We start from the raw sequence: 20765 nt of genomic DNA on the forward strand, positions 1-20765 counted from the left end.
GATGTCGGAAAAAAATGTATAATGCATCAAAAAATTCAGCACGAAAATGCGCATCCGATGGAGACAGCCTACGGCATGTTTGCAATTTTTTAGAATCCTCAAATTCTAAAAGGAAAAAAGTTATGTTTTTTTTGAATTTTTGTTAAATCTGGTCAAACTATGGTCAAACTACTTATTCAAGAAGTATTAGTGTTACTAAATAATTATTCAAGAATATTAGTGTTACTAAATAATTATTTTAGTTTTTTTGAATTTTGGTCAACTATGGTCAAACTGTGATCAAACTACTTATTCAAGAAATATTAGTGTTACTAAATAATTATTTTAGTTTTTTGAATTTTGGTCAAATCTGGTCAAACTGTGGTCAAACTACTTATTCAAGAAATATTAGTTTTACTAAATAATTATTGATTTTTAGAACAATAGTTTCAAACTCAAACAGTGAAATGTGTAACTTCATGCTCAAGCTAAATTCCTGAGGGTTAATAGGATTGACATCTTACTATTGTCAGGAAAACAGCAAGTGCAGATTTGGAAACGAGGGAGAATAGAACCCGGAAGTTAAGCGTGCTCAGGCTGGAATAGTGAGAGGATGGGTGACCGTTTGGGAAGTTAGATGATTTAGAATGATGAGTGGTGATTAGAGACTAAAGGTTAAATTGAGCAGTGATGAGGGGTGATTAGAGATTAGAGGTTAAAATAATTTAGAAATTTGAAATTCGAAAAAAAATCTTAAAAAAATTCAAAAAATTTCATAAAAATTCCTTTAGTACCAGTTGGTGTTACCAACCAGGACTAAAGGTGGACCTTCAGGCAGCGGCCACCCCGATTTCAGTAAGAACCGGGACTAAAGAGGGAGGCTTTAGTACCGACCCTTTAGTCCCGGTTCCAAAACCGGAAAAGACCCTTATGAACTGGGACTAAAGGCCCTTTTTCTACTAGTGCCTAGTGATTTGGGGCATCTCGCCTAGATTGTCCATGATAGCCTGCCAAGTTGCCTACCAACTTGTGGATCCACTCTTTGCAACCCTGATCGTAATCTTTTCCATAATATATTAAGAAGACTAAGCCCGTAAGGGATTCATTTACCTGGTTTTTTTGGAAAAAATTTTACCGCTGTTTGAAGCGTGACGCGTGTACGTTGTAGTTCTTTGGGCGTGATTTTTTTTCTCTGGTTGGGTCTTTTAAACAGTTCGATTTGACGTTGTGGTTGCCAGTTCTTGTCTCCCGCTGCACGTTCTACCAGAGAGTTCCTTATTTTTGTACTGGTCTACACGTTCAACTTTACGTGGCGCCTCCAGCTTCGCGTGGGTTCGTTCCCGCTCCACGCGCCCCTCACGGGCCATGCATGTAGCCACGTCCGACCCCCGCCGTTGACTACAAATTCTTCCGATTGACACGCAGTGTTCTTCTGGGCTTTTCCAGTCGAAGCCGTTTGTACGTTTCTTTTGGGCCGCCTATAAATGCTTGGCCTCCTGGTCCTCTCGTCGCCCACCCCCTATCTCTCTATTGTTTGCGATCTCTCCGAAGAAATCGCCACAGCCGTACCTCCTAGCTTTGCAGCCAGGGAACCCGCCATCAAGAGGATGGCGTGGACGGAGAGCACCACTCCCCGTGTCACGTCGCCCGCCGCTAATCTCCTTGTCTCCGTCCGCTGAGGAGCCGACGGACGGCTTGGCGGCAGTCCCACGGCGGCTGGGCTCCCCATCACTCGACGAGGTTGAGAGAGAGCGGCGGCTCCCCAACAATCTCCCAGCAGCACCAGCCGCCTGCCGGTCCTGGAACTCGACGTCTCGACCTGCAACCGGCTGTCGGCCAGCCCCAATGATGTGGGTTCCGTCTATTCTTCCTCTACCTGGTTGCGTCCATCCACTTCCACCTCGGCTGTCTCGCCCACGAGGAGCAGAATTGGAGAACGAACGAAGTGGATGCGGAGAGGCCAGCAAGGAGCGCGCCCGGAGAGACATAGGGCAGGTTTTTTCATCCTCAAACCATACTTTATGCATGTGAGCACGTCTTATTTTGTTACGTGTTTGTTACGCGTTAGAGTTTTGAAAATCTGGATGTCTCAGTTATCCCTGCACTCGACACTCGTGCACCTAATGCATAAGGATTAGGGCATTCGGCCATTGTTCTAGACTGCTGGATCGCCTTGGAGTTATCCATACATGGTCTTGCTTGAAGCGAGAAATTTTCCCCAATGCTTATCAGGCCACTGTTCTGGACAGTTGATTTTTTACCTTGGAGTGAGAAAAATATACTTTCAATTAGACAAATTTCCCAGCAGTAGATTTTGTTCAGTTCTATATGAGGCCATTGTATATCAGTTATCAATCACACTCAATATTTGCCTTGGAACTCTAAATTTTCCTAACGATTCTCCATTTGAGCCTGTAATTGTGCCATATTGCTATGAACGTCAGTGAGCCTTGAAGCAACTGGTGCTCCACTGCGCACTCCCTTTGGTAAACTACTTTTCTTCTTACCTTGCTTTTTGTTGCCATGAAGGTTCTGATAAAGTACAAGGACATGTTGTTGGTACTGGTGCATTTCTGGTTCAAGTGTTTGGCCTTGGTCCAAAGCCTTGGTCGAGTGCTTCATCTTCCATTTCTACTAAAATGGCTTTGTTATGTTCATAATCACATGATTGGAGCAGAATGAATTATATTCACCTACTCACTTTGGTCCTCATGTGGAGCTTTACATACTTGACTTTAAATGGCAGGTACCCTAGGGCGACAGTGCATGTGTTTTTTTTCTTTCTCTGGGAAGTGTCTTATTTTGAAACAAACTGTCAGTGATGATTCGATGAGTACATCGGAACACAACTTATCATTTCTCAGTTTCAACTGTACATGTTATGATTCCAGTTAGCATTTTGCTTGGACACTGGCACATAATTTATATTTTGGGAAATCGCTTATTAGGAATAAATTGTTATTGTTAATTCAATTTACATAGCTTCTTCAATGCAGGGTTACAGCTTTGTTCTTCTTGGGAAGTTGCAAACTGGGAAGTGGAATATGTACCGGTAGGTTATTTATATGTTAGTATAAACTGCAATTTTCTTATACTGTTGCTCACGGTTGTTTCTATAAGCTTGCAGATCTGCACAATCACCTCTGTATTTGATCAACAGATTTGCTGCTATGCTAGATATTGGAATGATACTTGATACTTTTGTGAAAGAATACTTGCAATCTCTTGGACATGTGAACTTCTGTATTCATCTTAGTTTGGTCATATAATTGTACTACCTATGTTAGGAAGCTCCCAATTTATGATTAGTACTGCAATTGCCTTTTAGAAGATCTGATTATATCCTTCTTATTTATTTAATGTATGCTAGAAAGATGGAATTTCCTAGAGGACAATGGGAAGGCAGAGTTCAGCAATACAACTGTATTTTCTGAGGAACCTCTCATACAATCGAATCTACTTCGCAGAGTACACTGATAGGGGTAACACCCCAACCAAAAAACTTTGCCATTTGAATGTTGGAGCTTGCTACAACTATTGAGCTAACAAGGGTCAGATAATCAACATATGCTGCTCTAAGATGGTAGAGCTTATCTAAGAGGGTAGAACTTCCAATCTGTGTAGTGTGTATTTTAGTAGTACGGATCAGCTTTTGAAACAGACATTTTGTTAAAAGTTCTACTTCTACCTGTATGAAGTGATTCAAAATTGGACTTGTGAATACCGGTGATGCTGTTGACTCTGGTCTCTTCATCAGGAAATTACATTTCTTAGGCTTGGTTTTCCGAGCAGCTATGGGCAGTAGTGGATGTGTGTGACCATTGGTGGATTGGTGAGAGATCAAAAAATCTGCTGGACATCGATACCCTAAATTGAAAGTGCACGAGGCTACTTTCTTGTTGTCTAGAACAAGACAATTGCAATGCCAACGACAAGGTAAACAACACCCAGTTTGTTTTTAAGATTCACATAGGTGTGCCTTTTAGAATATACAAAATAAATGGAGTTGTAAAATAGTGTTGTGTGTACTTCAGTGCAAAAATGTTGGAAGTATAAAAAATAATGAAACATGATTATAGTTTGAGATTCTAACTATTTATACCAAGTAACTGGTCAGTGTATACTCTGCGGCACTAGAACCAACCATATAGTTTTTTTCGCCACTTTTGAACTACTAGGCTAATTGACTATTCATCTATGTAGTATTGCAGATCAGTGTGAACAAGAAAAACACCAAAAATATTCCACCAAGCAAGCCAGAATTGCCATTCAATATGGCCATTTTTCTTGAGGGATAGGCGAGGCACGGCATGTCGCCTACCATTTCCTTATATGAACTACTTTGCAACGAATCAGAGTTTTGCGAGAACTTACCAGAAATTACAAAGATAACAAATAGCTTATCAATTCATGTGGCGCGGCGTGCCGCCGCGCACTACCCGCTAGTATCAATCAAGACGGGCTAGGGCTATTACCCATGGCTAGGGGACGGGGGAGGGGGAGCTTTGGTAAATTGTGTCTTAATTGTCCCTGATGACCTGGGGTAACGTGTTCCCACGACTACATAAATCACGTTTGATTATCGTACCGTTGTGAGGCAGTGATGAAATTATCCTTGGTAGATGTTGCACATATTAGCACATCTTTATGTAGACTTGGTCAAAGTTACAGAATTTTGACCTAGGGAAAAACTAAATTCAGTTAATTTCTAATATAGGTTGTATATAGTAGACATATGCTCTACTACGTCAGAAGCTTGAGGATACATAGAATCAATTACAGTGAAGCACTGTAGTATAGAAGGTGGCAACTTCACATGTCTCTCTAAAGAACCGCACACAAGTTGTTGAGATGGTGATCAATTTGCAATCCTTCTCCACTAAGAATTAATTCAACTAATAACTTGGTTTTGGATCCACCTGTGTGGTGATAAGAAAATTGTCTCTAGATTTGTTGGCCGGCGGTTTGGTCTTGCGTGCGGGGACTTGCTAAATATATGAATGCCGGATGTGTGATGAACCTTCATTCATCGTGCATGCTCGGCGTTTCGTCTTGTTGGTACATGATAAACAAACATATTTTGATGATAAATGAACACATTTTGGATCACACTACTCGTGCAAAATATAAGGTCTATAAATCGTGTCTTAAATCAAACTTTTAATGTGTGTGTAAGTACATAAAAAATATATTTACATATGCAATACCAATAATAAAATAAGTGGATCCATCATAAAGTATGTGTTCGTATCATAAAGATGCTGGTGAATTTTTATGAACTCGGTTAAACCTAAAAATGTTTGACTTAAAAAAATCTATATGCCTTACAATTTTTGAACGGCTGAGCAACAATGAAGCAAATATGTAGATTAATGCATATGACTCTGTGATAATTTGTCAAAGTATTTGATTTGTTTGTCAAAAGAAAAATGCATATAAGTGGATGTACAATACACGACCTATGTTCATGGTAACTGACTTTCTGGACGAAAATACACAGGCGCACTGGTGTATGTATAACATATAATTTATACTATAGATCACATCAATCATGTCAAAATATATAACCAAGAAGGAGGGGTGGTATAGATCGAAAATATAAACTGAAACTGACATATGCAATTGAGAGAAGAGGCTATGGAGCGTCTTGACTTGCGAGGAAAGAATGCAGCAAATAGAAGAAAGATACAACAATGGAACATGGCAAACCAATAACATGCACATAAGGCAGTTATTTAGGGAAAGTTATGAGAGTAATTCGTAATAAAGATAAATTTTTCATCCATTATGTTTTTTTTTGGATGTTCTGGATTGATTGGAACAAACCTATCTTGTGTGTTTTGTTTACTCTATATTTAAAGGGTAAACCCGAGCTGCAATAAAATCTTTCAGTCCCAAACAAGTTGTTAAACCCAAGTGAACAATAAAGTTAAATTGATTGCATGCTATTTGTAGCATACTAGTGATTTCTTGATGATTTTCTATAAAAAAAAATATTTTGAGAATAAAAGAATTAGTAGTAGCGCTCGCATGCAAATATTGTTATAAAATGTCAAAAGGGATTAAATGCCATTTAAATCAGCTACCATATAGTCCCTCCATTTGGATTTACAAGGCTTACTTGTTTTGCATCAAGCCAAACTTTTTCAAGCTGCAAATTTGACATAGTGTACGAAAACGTTACCATAGGGCGTATTTGTCTTGTATTGGGTCAATTACCTCACTCTTGCCATGGCGGCGGAGAAAAGGTCGCTCGAGACGTCTGCATGGCGAGTTGACAGTGCGGCGGCGACGAGCGACAGTGAGACAGGCCGCGGCAGCATGCTGCCGTGCTCGTCGCCCTCGATCCAATCGTGAAAGTCAAAGAGGGAGGGAGGGAGTGGGAGAGGCGTATACGTGGGCCTCTAAGGGCATCTCCAGCCGGCCCCCCAAGACGCCCCCCAGGCCACTTTTTAGACGCCGGCGGGTAAAAAGCGCCCCACTCGGGCCCCCAGAAAGCTGTTTTTCGCCGGATTTGACGAAAGTTAGCGCCGACACACCCACCCCAATCCCAGGCCCCTGGGAGGCAGCTGGGGACGTCGACATGTCTTTTTTGCATGCACAGGCCCACTTGCCAGCCCCTCTTTCTTCCCTGTCTCTCCTCTCTCCTTTCCTTTCTCTTTTTTTTCTCTTCTCTCCTCTTCTTTTTCATCTGCCACCTACCACACACACAGCCGAAGCGGAGCACGCATGGCCGCGGAGGGGCTCGTGCCCGGCGCGGAGCGGGGCTCGCGCTCGCCGGCCATCTTCGATGTCGCCGGCGAGCAGTCCCCTTGCATCACCACCAACAGCTTCCCCACCGCTTCCGGCACGGCTGCCAGCGCCTCCCTTATCTTCCGCTCCCCGCCTCCCGCGCAGCAGGACAGCCACAACAACGCCACCACGGCCTCGCGCCCCATTTGCCCATCACGGCCGCCGACGCGGCTGCAGTGGGCCGCCTCTACTACAGCATCAGCGTGGACTCCGCCGCGGCTGTGGGCGCGGCCGCCACGGCGAGCGCGAGCGCGGGCACTGCGTCGGATCGGACCATCGACGCTCGGGCAGGCCGCGCGCGTACCTGCACAGCCGCGGCCATGCACAGGATGGCTGCCGGTGATGTGGCCTCCTTGAGGATCCTCACCAGATCGGTTTCTTGGCATATTCGCTGACTCCGCCCTCAGACAAGACGGCAGCCATGGCCTCCACGGCCATCTTGACCCGTCCATGCTTCTCCGTGTCGTCCCGGGTCAGGTAGGGCACCATCTCCGGCTCCATGGTGGCCAGGATCCTCACCGCGTCGACGTGCGCGTCGGTGCCCCCGCCCGCGCACTCCACGGTGCATGGCCGGGGCGGGGGCTCGCTGTTGGGGAACGTAGCAGAAATTCAAATTTTTCTACGTGTCACCAAGATCTATCTATGGAGAGACCAGCTACGAGGGGAAGGAGAGTGCATCTACATACCCTTGTAGATCGCTAAGCGGAAGCGTTTAAGAGAACGGGGTTGATGGAGTCGTACTCATCGTGATCCAAATCATCGATGATCCTAGTGCCGAACGGACGGCACCTCCGTGTTCAACACACGTACAGCCCGGTGACGTCTCCTACGCCTTGATCCAGCAAGGGGAGAGGGAGAGGTTGAGGAAGACTCCATCCAGCAGCAGCACAACGGCGTGGTGGTGGTGGAGGAGCGTGGTGATCCAGTAGGGCTTCGCCAAGCACCGCGAGATATCAGGAGAAAGACAGGGGTAGGGCTGCGCCAAGATAGAGAGGAACTCGTGTGTTGTGGGCAGCCCAAACCTCAAGTATATATAGGGGAAGGGGAGGGGCTGTGCCCCCACCTAGGGTTCCCTCCCTAGGGGTGGCGGCAGCCCCCTAGATCCCATCTAGGGGCGGCCAAGGGGAGGGGAGAGGGGGAGGCGCACCAGGGTGGGCCTTAGGGCCCATCTGCCCTAGGGTTTGCCCCCCTTTCCCACTCCCTTGCGCCTTGGGCCTTGGTGGGGGCGCATCAGCCCACCTGGGGCTGGTCCCCTCCCAAACATGGCCCATGCATCCCTCCGGGGCTTGTGGCCCCACTTAGTGAACCCCCGGGACCCTCCCGATGGTCCCGGTACGTTACCGATAAAACCCGAAACTTTTTCGGTGACCAAAACAGGACTTCCTATATATAAATCTTTACCTCCGGACCATTTCGAAACTCCTCGTGACGTCCGGGATCTCATCCGGGACTACGAACAACATTCGGTAACCACATACAAACTTCCTTTATAACCCTAGCGTCATCGAACCTTAAGTGTGCAGACCCTACGGGTTCGGGAACCATGCAGACATGACCGAGACGTTCTCCAGTCAATAACCAACAGCGGGATCTGGATACCCATGTTGGCTCCCACATGCTCCACGATGATCTCATCAGATGAACCACGATGTCAAGGACTTAATCAATCCCGTATACAATTCCCTTTGTCTATCGGTACGATACTTGTCTGAGATTCGATCGTCGGTATCCCGATACCTTGTTCAATCTCGTTACCGGCAAGTCTCTTTACTCGTTCTGTAACACATCATCCCGTGATCAACTCCTTGATCACATTGTGCACATTATGATGATGTCCTACCGAGTGGGCCTAGAGATACCTCTCCGTTCATACGGAGTGCAAATCCCAGTCTCGATTCGTGCCAACCCAACAGACACTTTCGGAGATACCTGTAGTGTACCTTTATAGCCACCCAGTTACGTTGTGACGTTTGGCACACCCAAAGCACTCCTACGGTATCCGGGAGTTGCACAATCTCACGGTCTAAGGAAATGATACTTGGCATTAGAAAAGCTTTAGCATGCGAACTACATGATCTTTATGCTAGGCTTAGGATTGGGTCTTGTCCATCACATCATTCTCCTAATGATGTGATCCCATTATCAATGACATTTAATGTCCATGGTCAGGAAACCGTAACCATCTATTGATCAACGAGCTAGTCAACTAGAGGCTTACTAGGGACATGGTGTTGTCTATGTATCCACACATGTATCTGAGTTTCCTGTCAATACAATTTTAGCATGGACAATAAACGATTATCATGAACAAGGAAATATAATAATAACCAATTTATTATTGCCTCTAGGGCATATTTCCAACAGTCTCCCACTTGCACTAGAGTCAATAATCCAGTTCACATCGATATGTGATTAACACTCAAGGTCACATCCCCATGTGACTAACACCCAAAGAGTCTACTAGAATCAATAATCTAGTTCACATTATCATGTGATTAACACTCATGAGTTCTGGGTTTGATCATGTTATGCTTGTGAGAGATGTTATAGTCAACGGATCTGAACCTTTTAGATCCGTGTGTGCTTTATAAATCTCTATGTCATCTCCTAGATGCAGCTACTACGTTCTAATTGGAGCTATTCCAAATAACTATTCTACTACACGAATCCAGTTTACTACTCAGAATAATCTGGATTAGTGTCAAAGTTTGCATCGGCGTAACCCTTTACGACGAACTCTTTTACCACCTCCATAATCGAGAAAATTCCTTAGTCCACTAGTTACTAAGGATAACTTTGACCGCTGTCCTGTGATCCATTCTTGGATCACTCTTGTACCCCTTGACTGACTTATGGCAAGGCACACTTCAGGTGCGGTACACAGCATAGCATACTGTAGAGAGCCTATGACAAAAGCATAGGGGACGACTTTCGTCCTTCCTCTTTCTTCTGCCGTGGTCGAGCTTTAAGTCTTAACTTCATACCTTACAACTCAGGAAAGAACTCCTTATTTGACTGATCCATCTTGAACACCTTCAAGATCATGTCAAGGTATGTGCTCATTTGAAAATACCATTAAGCATTTTGATCTATCCTTATAGATCTTGATGCTCAATGTTCAAGTAGCTTAATTCAGGCTTTCCATTGAAAAACACTTTCCAAATAACCCTATATGCTTTCCAGAAATTCTACGTCATTTCTGATCAACAATATGTCAACAACATATATTTATCAGAAATTCTATAGTGCTCCCACTCACTTCTTTGGAAATACAAGTTTCTCATAAAATTTGTATACACCCAAAACTTTTATCATCTTATCAAAGCATACATTCCAACTCCGAGATGCTTACTCCAGTCCTTAGAAGGATTGCTGGAGCTTTGCATACTTGTTAGCATCTTTCAGGATTGACAAAACCTTCCGGTTTGTATCACATACAACCTTTCCTCAAGAAAATCGTCGAGGAAACAATGTTTTGACATCCTATCTGCATGATTTCATAAATAATGCAGTAATCGCTAATATAATTCCAACAGACTCTTAGCATCGCTACGAGTGAGAAAGTCTCATCGTAGTCAACTCCTTGAACTTGTCGGAAAACATCTTAACGACAAGTCGAACTTTCTTAATGGTGATACTTATCATCATTGTCCGTCTTTCTTTTAAAATCCATATGTACCTAACAGCCTTACGACCATCAAGTAGTTCTTCCAAAGTCTACACTTTGTTTTCATATATGGATCCTCTCTCGGATTATATGGCCTCGAGCCATTTTGGAATCCAGGCCCACCATCGCTTCTCCATAGCTCGTAATTTCATTGTTGTCTAGCAACATGACTTCCAAGACAGGATTACGTACCACTCTGAAGTAGTACGCATCCTTGTCATTCCACGAGGTTTGGTAGTGACTTGATCTGAAGTTTTATGATCACTATCATAAGCTTCCACTTCAATTGGTGTAGGTGCCACAGGAACAACTCCCTGTGCCCTGCCACACACTAGTTGAAGAGGCGGTTTAATAACCTTATCAAGTCTCCACCATCCTCCCACTCAATTCTTTCGAGAGAAACTTTTCCTCGGGAAAGGACCCGATTCTAGAAACAATCCCTTATTGCTTTCGAATCTGAGACAGGAGGTATACCCAACTGTTTGGGTGTCTTATGAAGATGCATTTATCCGCTTTGGGTTCGAGCTTATCAGCCTGAAACTTTTTCACATAAGCGTTGCAGCCCCAAACTTTTAAGAAATGACTGCTTAGGTTTCTCTAAACCATAGTTCATACGGTGTCATCTCATCGGAATTACGTGATGCCCAATTTAAAGTGAATGTGGTTGTCTCTAATGCCTAACCCATAAACTATCGTGGTAATTCGATAAGAGACATCATGGTATGCATCATATCCAATAGGGTGCAGTTATGATGTTCGGGCACACCATCACACTGTGGTGTTCCAGGCTGTATTAGTTGTGAAACAATTTCCACAATGTCTTAATTTTGTGCCAAACTCGTAATTCAGATATTCATCTCTATGATCATATCATAGATATTTTATCCTCTTGTCACGGCGATCTTTCAACTTCACCCTGAAATTACTTGAACCTTTCAATAATTCAGACACGTGATTCATCAAGTAAATACACTCAACATCTACTCAAATCATCTGTGAAGTAAGAACATAACGGTATCTACTACACGCCTCAGCACTCATTGGACTGCACACATCAAAATGTATTACTTCCAACAAGTTGCTTTCTAGTTCCATTTTACTGAAAACGAGGCTTTCAATCATCTTGCCCATGTGGTATGATTTGCATGTCTCAAGTGATTCAAAATCAAGTGAGTCCAAACGGTCCATTTGCATGGAGTTTCTTCATGCATATACACCAATAGACATAGTTCGCATGTCTCAAACTTTTCAAAACGAGTGAGCCCAAAGATCCATCAACATGGAGCTTCTTCATGTGTTTTATACCGATATGACTTACGTGGCAGTGCCACAAGTAGGTGGTACTATAATTACTATCTTATATCTTTTGGCATGAACATGTGTATCACTATGATCGAGATTCAATAAACCATTCATTTTAGGTGCAAGACCATTGAAGGTATTATTCAAATAAACAGAGTAACCATTATTCTCCTTAAATGAATAACCGTATTGCGATAGACATAATCCAATCATGTCTATGCTCAACGCAAACACCAATCTCGATGGTAGAGGGAGCGTGCGATGCTTGATCATATCAACATTGGAAACACTTCCAACACATATCGTCAGCTCACCTTTACCTAGTCTCCGTTTATTCCGTAGCTTTTATTTCGAGTTACTAACACTTAGCAACCGAACCGGTATCTAATACCCTGGTGCTACTAGGAGTACTAGTAAAGTACACATCAACACAATGTTTATCCAATATACTTCTATCGACCTTGCCAGCCTTCTAATCTACCAAGTATCTAGGATGGCTCTGCTTCAATGACTGTTCCCCTTATTACAGAAGCACTTAGTCTCGGGCTTGGGTTCAACTTTGGGTTTCTTCACTAGAACAGCAACTGATTTGTTGTTCCATGAAGTATCCCTTTCTTGCCCTTGCCCTTCTTGAAACTAGTGGTTTTACTAACCATCAACGATTTATGCTCCCTTTTGATTTCTACTTTCGCGGTGTCGCGAATAGCTCAAGGATCATATATATTCCTGATATGTCATAGTTCATCACGAAGCTCTAGCAGCTTGGTGGCAATGACTTTGGAGAAACATCACTGTTTCATCTGGAAGATCAACTCCCACTCGATTCAAATGATTGTTGTACTCAGACAATCTGAGCACAAGCTCAACAATTGAGCTTTTATCCCTTAGTTTGCAGGCTAAGAAAATCGTCGGAGGTCTTATACCTCTTGACGTGGGCACGGGCCTGAAATCCCAATTTCAGCCCTTGAAACATCTCATATGTTTCGTGACGTTTTAAAATGTCTTCGGTGCCTCAACTCTAAACCGTTTAACTGAACTATCACGTAGTTATCAAAATGTGTATGTCAGATGTTCGCAACATCCACAGATGACGTTCGAGGTTCAGCACACTGAGCGGTGCATTAAGGATATAAGCCTTCTATGAAGCAACGAGGACAATCCTCAGTTTACGGACCTAGTCCGCATGATTGCTACTATCAACTTTCAACTAAATTTTCTCTAGGAACATGTCTAAACAGTAGAACTAAAGCACGAGCTACGACATAATTTGCGAAGACCTTTTGACTATGTTCAGGATAATTAAGTTCATCTTATGAACTCCCCCTCAGATAGACATCCCTCTAGTCATCTAAGTGATTACATGATCCGAGTCAACTAGGCCGTGTCCGATCATCACGTGAGACGGACTAGTCAACATCGGTGAACATCTTCATGTTGATCGTATCTATCATACGACTCATGCTCGACCTTTCGGTCTCTTGTGTTCCGAGGCCATGTCTGTACATGCTAGGCTCGTCAAGTCAACCTAAGTGTTTTGCATGTGTTCCGAGACCATGTTTGTACATGCTAGGCTCGTCAACACCCGTTGTATTCGAACGTAAGAATTTATCACACCCGATCATCACGTGGTGCTTCGAAACGACGAACTTTCGCAACGGTGCACAGTTAGGGGAGAACACTTCTTGAAATTTTAATGAGGGATCATCTTATTTACTACCGTCGTTCTAAGGAAATAAGATGCAAACACATGATAAACATCACATGCAATCAAATAGTGACATGATATGGCCATCATCACTTTGCTCCTTTTGATCTCCATCTTCGGGGCTCCATGATCATCATCGTCACCGGCATGACACCATGATCTCCATCATCGTGTCTTCATGAAGTTGTCTCGCCAACTATAACTTCTACTACTACAGCTAACGGTTAGCAATAAAGTAAAGTAATTACATGACGTTTATGTTGACACGTAGGTCATAAATAAATTAAGACAACTCCTATGGCTCCTGCCGGTTGTCATACTCATCGACATGCAAGTCGTGATTCCTATTACAAGAACATGATCATCTCATACATCACATATATCATTCATCACATCCTTTGGCCATATCACATCACATAGCATACCCTGCAAAAACAAGTTAGACGTCCTCTAATTGTTGTTTGCATGTTTTACGTGGCTGCTATGGGTTTCTAGCAAGAACGTTTCTTACCTACGCAAAACCACAACGTGATATGCCAATTGCTATTTACCCTTCATAAGGACCCTTTTCATCGAATCCGATCCGATTAAAGTGGGAGAGACAGACACCCGCCAGCCACTTTATGCAACTAGTGCATGTTTGTCGGTGGAACCGGTCTCACGTAAGCGTACGTGTAAGGTTGGTCCGGGCCGCTTCATCCCACAATGCCGCCGAATCAAGATTGGACTAGTAACGGTAAGCATATTGAACAAAATCAACGCCCACAACTACTTTGTGTTCTACTCGTGCATAGAATCTACGCAATAGACCTAGCACATGATGCCACTGTTGGGGAACGTAGCAGAAATTCAAAATTTTCCTACGTGTCACCAAGATCTATCTTTGGAGAGACCAGCAACGAGGGGAAGGAGAGTGCATCTACATACCCTTGTAGATCGCTAAGCGGAAGCGTTTAAGAGAACGGGGTTGATGGAGTCGTACTCGTCGTGATCCAAATCACCGATGATCCTAGTGCCGAATGGACGGCACCTCCGTGTTCAACACACGTACAGCCCGGTGACGTCTCCTACGCCTTGATCCAGCAAGGGGAGAGGGAGAGGTTGAGGAAGACTCCATCCAGCAGCAGCACAACGGCGTAGTGGTGGTGGAGGAGCGTGGTGATCCAGCAGGGCTTCGCCAAGCACCGCGAGATATGAGGAGAAAGAGAGGGGTAGAGCTGCGCCAAGATAGAGAGGAACTCGTGTGTTGTGGGCAGCCCAAACCTCAAGTATATATAGGGAAACGGGAGGGGCTGCGCCCCACCTAGGGTTCCCTCCCTAGGGGTGGCGGCAGCCCCCTAGATCCCATCTAGGGGCGGCCAAGGGAAGGGGAGAGGGGAAGGTGCACCAGGGTGGGCCTTAGGGCCCATCTGCCCTAGGGTTTGCCCCCCTTTCCCACTCCCTTGCGCCTTGGGCCTTGGTGGGGGGAGCACCAGCCCACCTGGGGCTGGTCCCCTCCCACACTTGGCCCATGCATCCCTCCGGGGCTTGTGGCCCCACTTAGTGGACCCCCGGGACCCTCCCGGTGGTCCCGGTACGTTACCGATAAAATTCGAAACTTTTCCAGTGACCAAAACAGGACTTCCTATATATAAATCTTTACCTCCGGACCATTCCGGAACTCCTCGTGACGTCCGGGATCTCATCCGGGACTCCGAACAACATTCGGTAACCACATACAAACTTCCTTTATAACCCTAGCGTCATCGAACCTTAAGTGTGTAGACCCTACGGGTTCGGGAACCATGCAGACATGACCGAGACGTTCTCCAGTCAATAACCAACAGCGGGATCTGGATACCCATGTTGGCTCCCACATGCTCCACGATGATCTCATCAGATGAACCACGATGTCAAGGACTTAATCAATCCCGTATACAATTCCCTTTTCCTATCAGTACGATACTTGTCCGAGATTCGATCGTCGGTATCCCGATACCTTGTTCAATCTCGTTACCGGCAAGTCTCTTTACTCGTTCCGTAACACATCATCCCGTGATCAACTCCTTGATCACATTGTGCACATTATGATGATGTCCTACCGAGTGGGCCCAGAGATACCTCTCCGTTTATATGGAGTGACAAATCCCAGTCTCGATTCGTGCCAACCCAACGACACTTTCGGAGATACCTGTAGTGTACCTTTATAGCCACCCAGTTACATTGTGACGTTTGGCACACCCAAAGCACTCCTACGGTATCCGGGAGTTGCACAATCTCATGGTCTAAGGAAATGATACTTGACATTAGAAAAGCTTTAGCATACGAACTACATGATCTTTGTGCTAGGCTTAGAATTGGGTCTTGTCCATCACATCATTCTCCTAATGATGTGATCCCGTTATCAATGACATCCAATGTCCATGGTCAGGAAACCGTAACCATCTATTGATCAACGGGCTAGTCAACTAGAGGCTTACTAGGGACATGGTGTTGTCTATGTATGCACACATGTATCTGAGTTTCCTGTCAATACAATTCTAGCATGGACAATAAACGATTATCATGAACAAGGAAATATAATAATAACCAATTTATTATTGCCTCTAGGGCATATTTCCAACACTCGCGCTCGCGCAGCTGTGGCGGGGGGCTCGCGTGGCCGGAGCGGAGCACGCGTAGCCGGGGAGGGGCTCGCGCGCGCATGGCCGGGGCGGGGAGGGCCTCATCTTCTTCGTCCTCGCAGTGGCCGTCCCCATGGCCGCGAGCGAGCAGGGGGAGCTGGTGCGTGCGTGCACGCGCGGGCGGCAGCAGCGGAGGGCGGCCACGACCAGGCGCGGGCGCGAGCTGCTGGAAGGCGACGCGTTCGACGGCCTCGCTTGAGGGTGGAAACGGCTGGAGATCTTTTCACCCCCCCAAGCCAAAAATTTCACGGGCAGCCCCCCAAGCGGCGAAAAAAATGCCTCCTGGGGGCCGAACGGTTGGAGATGCCCTAATGGGCTTGAGGTTGCATGGCCGTGTCCTGCCGTATCCCGAGGGCGTCCCCGGCGTATCGTCATTTTTTTTCTTTTTTAATAATAATCAGAAGTCATGATACGCACGGTCTGGGTATCCAGGCCGTATCGTGCGTATCGCCATATCGGCGACGTGCGGTACATGGACACGCCAGCTTTTGACGTATATCGGTGCTTCATCATAGGATAGGAGATATGATGCCAGTGGGATCCACGCCATTGCCGCGCGTAGGATCGATCTACCCATCTTCTCTGTTGGAACTGAAAATGTACAAAGCGGATGCTTAAAGCTTTCCCAGGTTTTCTCGCTACAGACTCGTGAAAGATGCGGGTTTCAGAGTTGCACGCATCTTCTCTCGTACTAGTAGGTTTCACATTCCTTTATGCACCTGACCTTCTTGTTTCAAACTACTTTTTTTAACACAATACACACGTAGGCGCTCATATACGGCATATCATCTTGAATGAATTTTATAAAGTCTGGTGGGCCGGGATACCACAGTCCCTCTAACCATCCAATCACAGGTTGGTTGGCTCAAACTACGTATTTTAAAACGTATGCTTTCTCCGTCCGATCGCACTTACTCCCTCTGCTTTATCTAAGGTGTATTGTTTCAGGCACGGTGACCGAAGCAACAAATTATAGATAATTTAAGATAAAAATACCCTTGATAATTTTGTTGGTTAGTGGCAAGTAAATCAGTTAGGCTATGAAATGAAGAGATACTGACAATCAAGAGAGAGATACTTTATTTTCTTTTTCTAGAAAAAGAGATACATGCAATCAGAAGAGATATTATTTCCTTTATTTTGAAGGGCTAAAAGAGAGATTACGAGATATTAGAAAAAATGCACCTTACATTGTTGGATTTTATCATAAACATATGCACCTTATATAAAGGAACGGAGGGAGTATTGATCTGCATCATTCTATAACCTGGGGTAATGGGGGAAACGCGGTGTTGCAACATCATCCCTGCTCCATGTTTGAGTGGATGTAAATGAATCTTCTTCTTTTTTACGAAAATGATGCCACTAGTGCAGAACCGGGCAATAGCACCGGTTCGTAAGGCCCTTTAGTGCCGGTTCGGTAACCGGCACTAAATTGTGGGCACTAAAGGTCCCCCCCCCTTTAGTACCGGTTCAGCACGAACCGGTGCTAAAGGGTAACCACGTGGCACGAGCCAGCTCCGTGGGCGCGTAGAACATTAGTACCGGTTGGTAACACCAACCGGTACTAAATGTTTGGGTGTGTTTTGGTTTTATTTTTTATTTTTACTTTAATTTTGTGTTTTTAATTTAATTTAGTGGTTGTTTTACATTATAATGATTTTTTAAATCATTAGGTGAATGTACCGCAGATTAGTTTGACTGGATGCATGTGGATCCTAGCTAAGTCATCAAGTATATGTCATATCCATATTATATATACTTGATCACCTAATTAAGTGATCGAGGTAATGTGGATATGGCATATACTTGATTACTTAGCTAGAATCCATCCAGTTGAAACTAATATGCAGTTTCTTTCATAAATGATATAATAACTCATCATCATCATCATATTAATATCAAAACTCTTGCATCATATATATCATCACCAACAACAGTTTTCATAGCTAGCTAAAAATCATCATATAATAGTCGTCTCATTATCACTACTTAATCATCATATAGTCATTACCGCTATCTAATCACCACCAACACTAGTTTAAAGAAGAAACATTCACTTGTACCAGAAGCAAAGATATCATCGAGTTCAACATGGTAATGATATTATAAGCGTTCATAACACCACAAAAGCAAATCACTCTTTGAGATTAAGTTCAGGACGAAGAACACGGACATGAGAGGACAAGTACTAAGAGCATGAACTAGCTAATTAATCACTCCTGCTGCTCTCTCTCAGGTAAAATAGTATAGAACATGTATAGCTTTGCTGATTCATCATATTGGAGCATGCAGATGAACCTGTCTCCTAATCGTGGGTTGCGCTTCTGATTGCTGCCCCCTAGTACTTCTCTGTGATCGTTCACAATTTTGCTCCAATATTTTACTATTAAGCATTCCTCGCTATTAGAAATCCTGAATGCACTAAAGTGCATTATAGGATATCTTGGCCGTAAGCTAACAATATTCATGATACCTTTAGTCTCGATCCAATCAGGCACAACATTCATCAGGAGTCCTTGTTGAAGAACATCGTATAGTAACATACTTAGCAATAAAGTTTAGCTTAAAAAATAATGTATGCAAAAGATGCACTAAGGAGAAATAGTAGAAATCTTACCATCTTTCCTAAATATATGTGATCGTAGTTCAGTACGAACACTATTGGTCGCACGTTTTGAGTACTAACATTTCTAAGTGCAGGAAAAAAAATTGTCTTGACAACATCAAGATCCTCAAACCATGAAACATAATGACTTGTCTCCTCGGAGTTTAGTTCAACCCCGGGACAGTGGACGGTCCTGTCTACTAAGCGCCGGACATGTTTGCTTGATTGGAAGTAAGCTGTCAATATAAATTGAGATCTATTAATTATTCAACTGGTTCAAATACCAAGCCCCGGGACAGTGGAAGCATGCAGATGATACCATGCTAAATTTCAACATTTTCACAGTTCATTTTGTAGAGATTTTCAATTTCACGGTCATTTAGCTCTTTAAACAATTCGGTAAATGATTGAAAAACAACAAATGATGTCAGAACATGTTGGAAGTTGATGACGTCGCTTTGAATGTTGCATACGGAACACAAGAAGTTCGGAGTTCAAATAAGTTATTAAAAATAAAAAAGAGGTGCAATGCTGGTTAATTTGCTTCAAGCCTTTTGGAATAGTGTAGACTGCACTGCACATAGCTCAGTGCAATCTATGCTATTCCGAAAGGCTTGAAGCTAATCAACGTGCAGGTGAGCATTGCGCCTCTTCGTCATTGTCTCTCACTCACGACTTATAAACCGCTCATACTGTCTCTCTCTTGGCGGGGTGGGACTAAAAATCAGCTTACTAAGAAACTCTAGTACCGGTTCATGCCATGAACCGGTACTAAAGGTCGTCGTGGGGGCCCCAGCCTGACCACTGGCCTCATTAGTACTGGTTCATGGCATGAACCGGTACTAAAGGTTGCCCACGAACCGGTACTAATGATGCCCGCCCGCCTAGCCGTTGAAACCGGCACTAATGGTCACATTAGTGTCGGCTCAAATTCAACCCGGCATTAATGTGCTTCACATTTGACCCTTTTTTTACTAGTGTGCAAATCTACTACTCGGAATGAGTATTAAAGTTTACTGAAAGTACAAAGCACATCAAGCACCGGAGTTTGCCAGCAAGGAAATTAAAGTTGTATAATTAACAACAGCTCCCTCTGTTCACAAATATAAGATATTTTGAATATTTCAATATGAATTATATACGGGCTGAAATGAATGAACAAATACATTAAAACCTGTTTATATACATCCAATTCAAAAAAATTAGAACATCTTATATTTGTGAACGGATGGAATACTAATTATAAATTATTTTCTCTCTTATGTGCACGAGACAAAATATCATTGTTATCCTGTTATTTATTTTGACACGGCTCTTTCTTTCCCCTCTTGCAAGGCGACTAGGGTGAAGCCTTTCTCCCCTCAATTTCCTTCAGCGAGCCTATGTATTGCATCCTTTCTGTCTACCGCCGGTGGTGAACCTAGTTTTTTGGTCTTGGGGGCATCATAGTACAAATTTTGTCAAAAAATTACACAACTAATATTAAATTTTGGTCTAAGCATTGTCATAATCTCAGTAAACAATCTAAAATTGCATTAAATCGTCATGTATTAGGTTTCTTATGGTGAAACCGCCCATCAAAGTTCAAGTCCTAGACTTGGCACCGGGCGACTATGAGGTGTCTATGATGACTTCGTCAATCTCAAGATGTGATTCCGGCTCAAAGTATCTCAGAGGTGCTCATATGGATAGGGTATGCGCGCGTGCATTCATATGATGAGTGTATGTGTGTGTATATAGGGCTTCTGCGATTGGACCGTGTTAAAAAGGAGACTGGGTTTTCGTTTCTGCCCAAACGTCTCAAAATATTTCAAACTACATTTTTCTAGGTAACTATGGCATTCTGAAAAAACTTTTTTTAGGGGATTTCTAAAAAATAATACCAATTGGGAGGGTCCTCCCTGGAAACTAAAAAGATAGTGCAACTTCTTCCATATGAAAACTGAGAAAGACAGGCCTAACCAGGCGTGGCCCAAACGGAAACCAAAACGAGGCGGTTGATGGAACCACGGGGGAGGCCTGCTTGCGTTTACATCAGGCGCGGAGGCG

General features: G+C 43.9%; 1 protein-coding gene and 1 pseudogene across 8 annotated transcripts; one reads left to right on the plus strand and one right to left on the minus strand.

Moving 5' to 3' along the window:
• The first annotated feature begins 1463 nt into the window (after window positions 1-1463).
• Window positions 1464-4063, plus strand: LOC125525204 (uncharacterized). Of its 8 annotated transcripts, none has more exons than XM_048690214.2 (3): window positions 1464-1974; window positions 2976-3031; window positions 3107-3709. In XM_048690214.2, exons 1-3 carry the CDS (start codon window positions 1825-1827, stop codon window positions 3246-3248), a joined length of 348 nt encoding a protein of 115 aa, XP_048546171.1. In that variant the 5' UTR covers window positions 1464-1824; the 3' UTR covers window positions 3249-3709. The 8 variants fall into 8 exon arrangements, 1 of the variants encoding a protein (XP_048546171.1); XR_007291200.2 differs by having other exon boundaries at window positions 1832-2465; window positions 3350-4063; XR_007291203.2 differs by having other exon boundaries at window positions 1832-2465; window positions 3354-4063.
• Window positions 4064-6611: 2548 nt separating this feature from the next.
• On the minus strand, window positions 6612-16183 carry LOC147960710 (uncharacterized; annotated as a pseudogene).
• Between the last annotated feature and the right edge of the window lie 4582 nt (window positions 16184-20765).

This window comes from Triticum urartu, chromosome 7A, assembly GCF_056163025.1.
Source record: "Triticum urartu cultivar PI428250 chromosome 7A, HENAU_Tu73, whole genome shotgun sequence".
Classification (NCBI taxonomy): domain Eukaryota; kingdom Viridiplantae; phylum Streptophyta; class Magnoliopsida; order Poales; family Poaceae; genus Triticum; species Triticum urartu.

Excerpts from the sequence above, each read along its gene's own strand:
- LOC125525204 (XM_048690214.2), top strand. The coding sequence starts at position 1,825 with ATGATGTGGGTTCCGTCTATTCTTCCTCTACCTGGTTGCGTCCATCCA. Across the intron at positions 1,975-2,975 it reads CCCGGAGAGACATAGGGCAG|GGTTACAGCTTTGTTCTTCT; the intron begins GTTTTTTCATCC and ends TCTTCAATGCAG. Across the intron at positions 3,032-3,106 it reads GGGAAGTGGAATATGTACCG|ATCTGCACAATCACCTCTGT; the intron begins GTAGGTTATTTA and ends ATAAGCTTGCAG.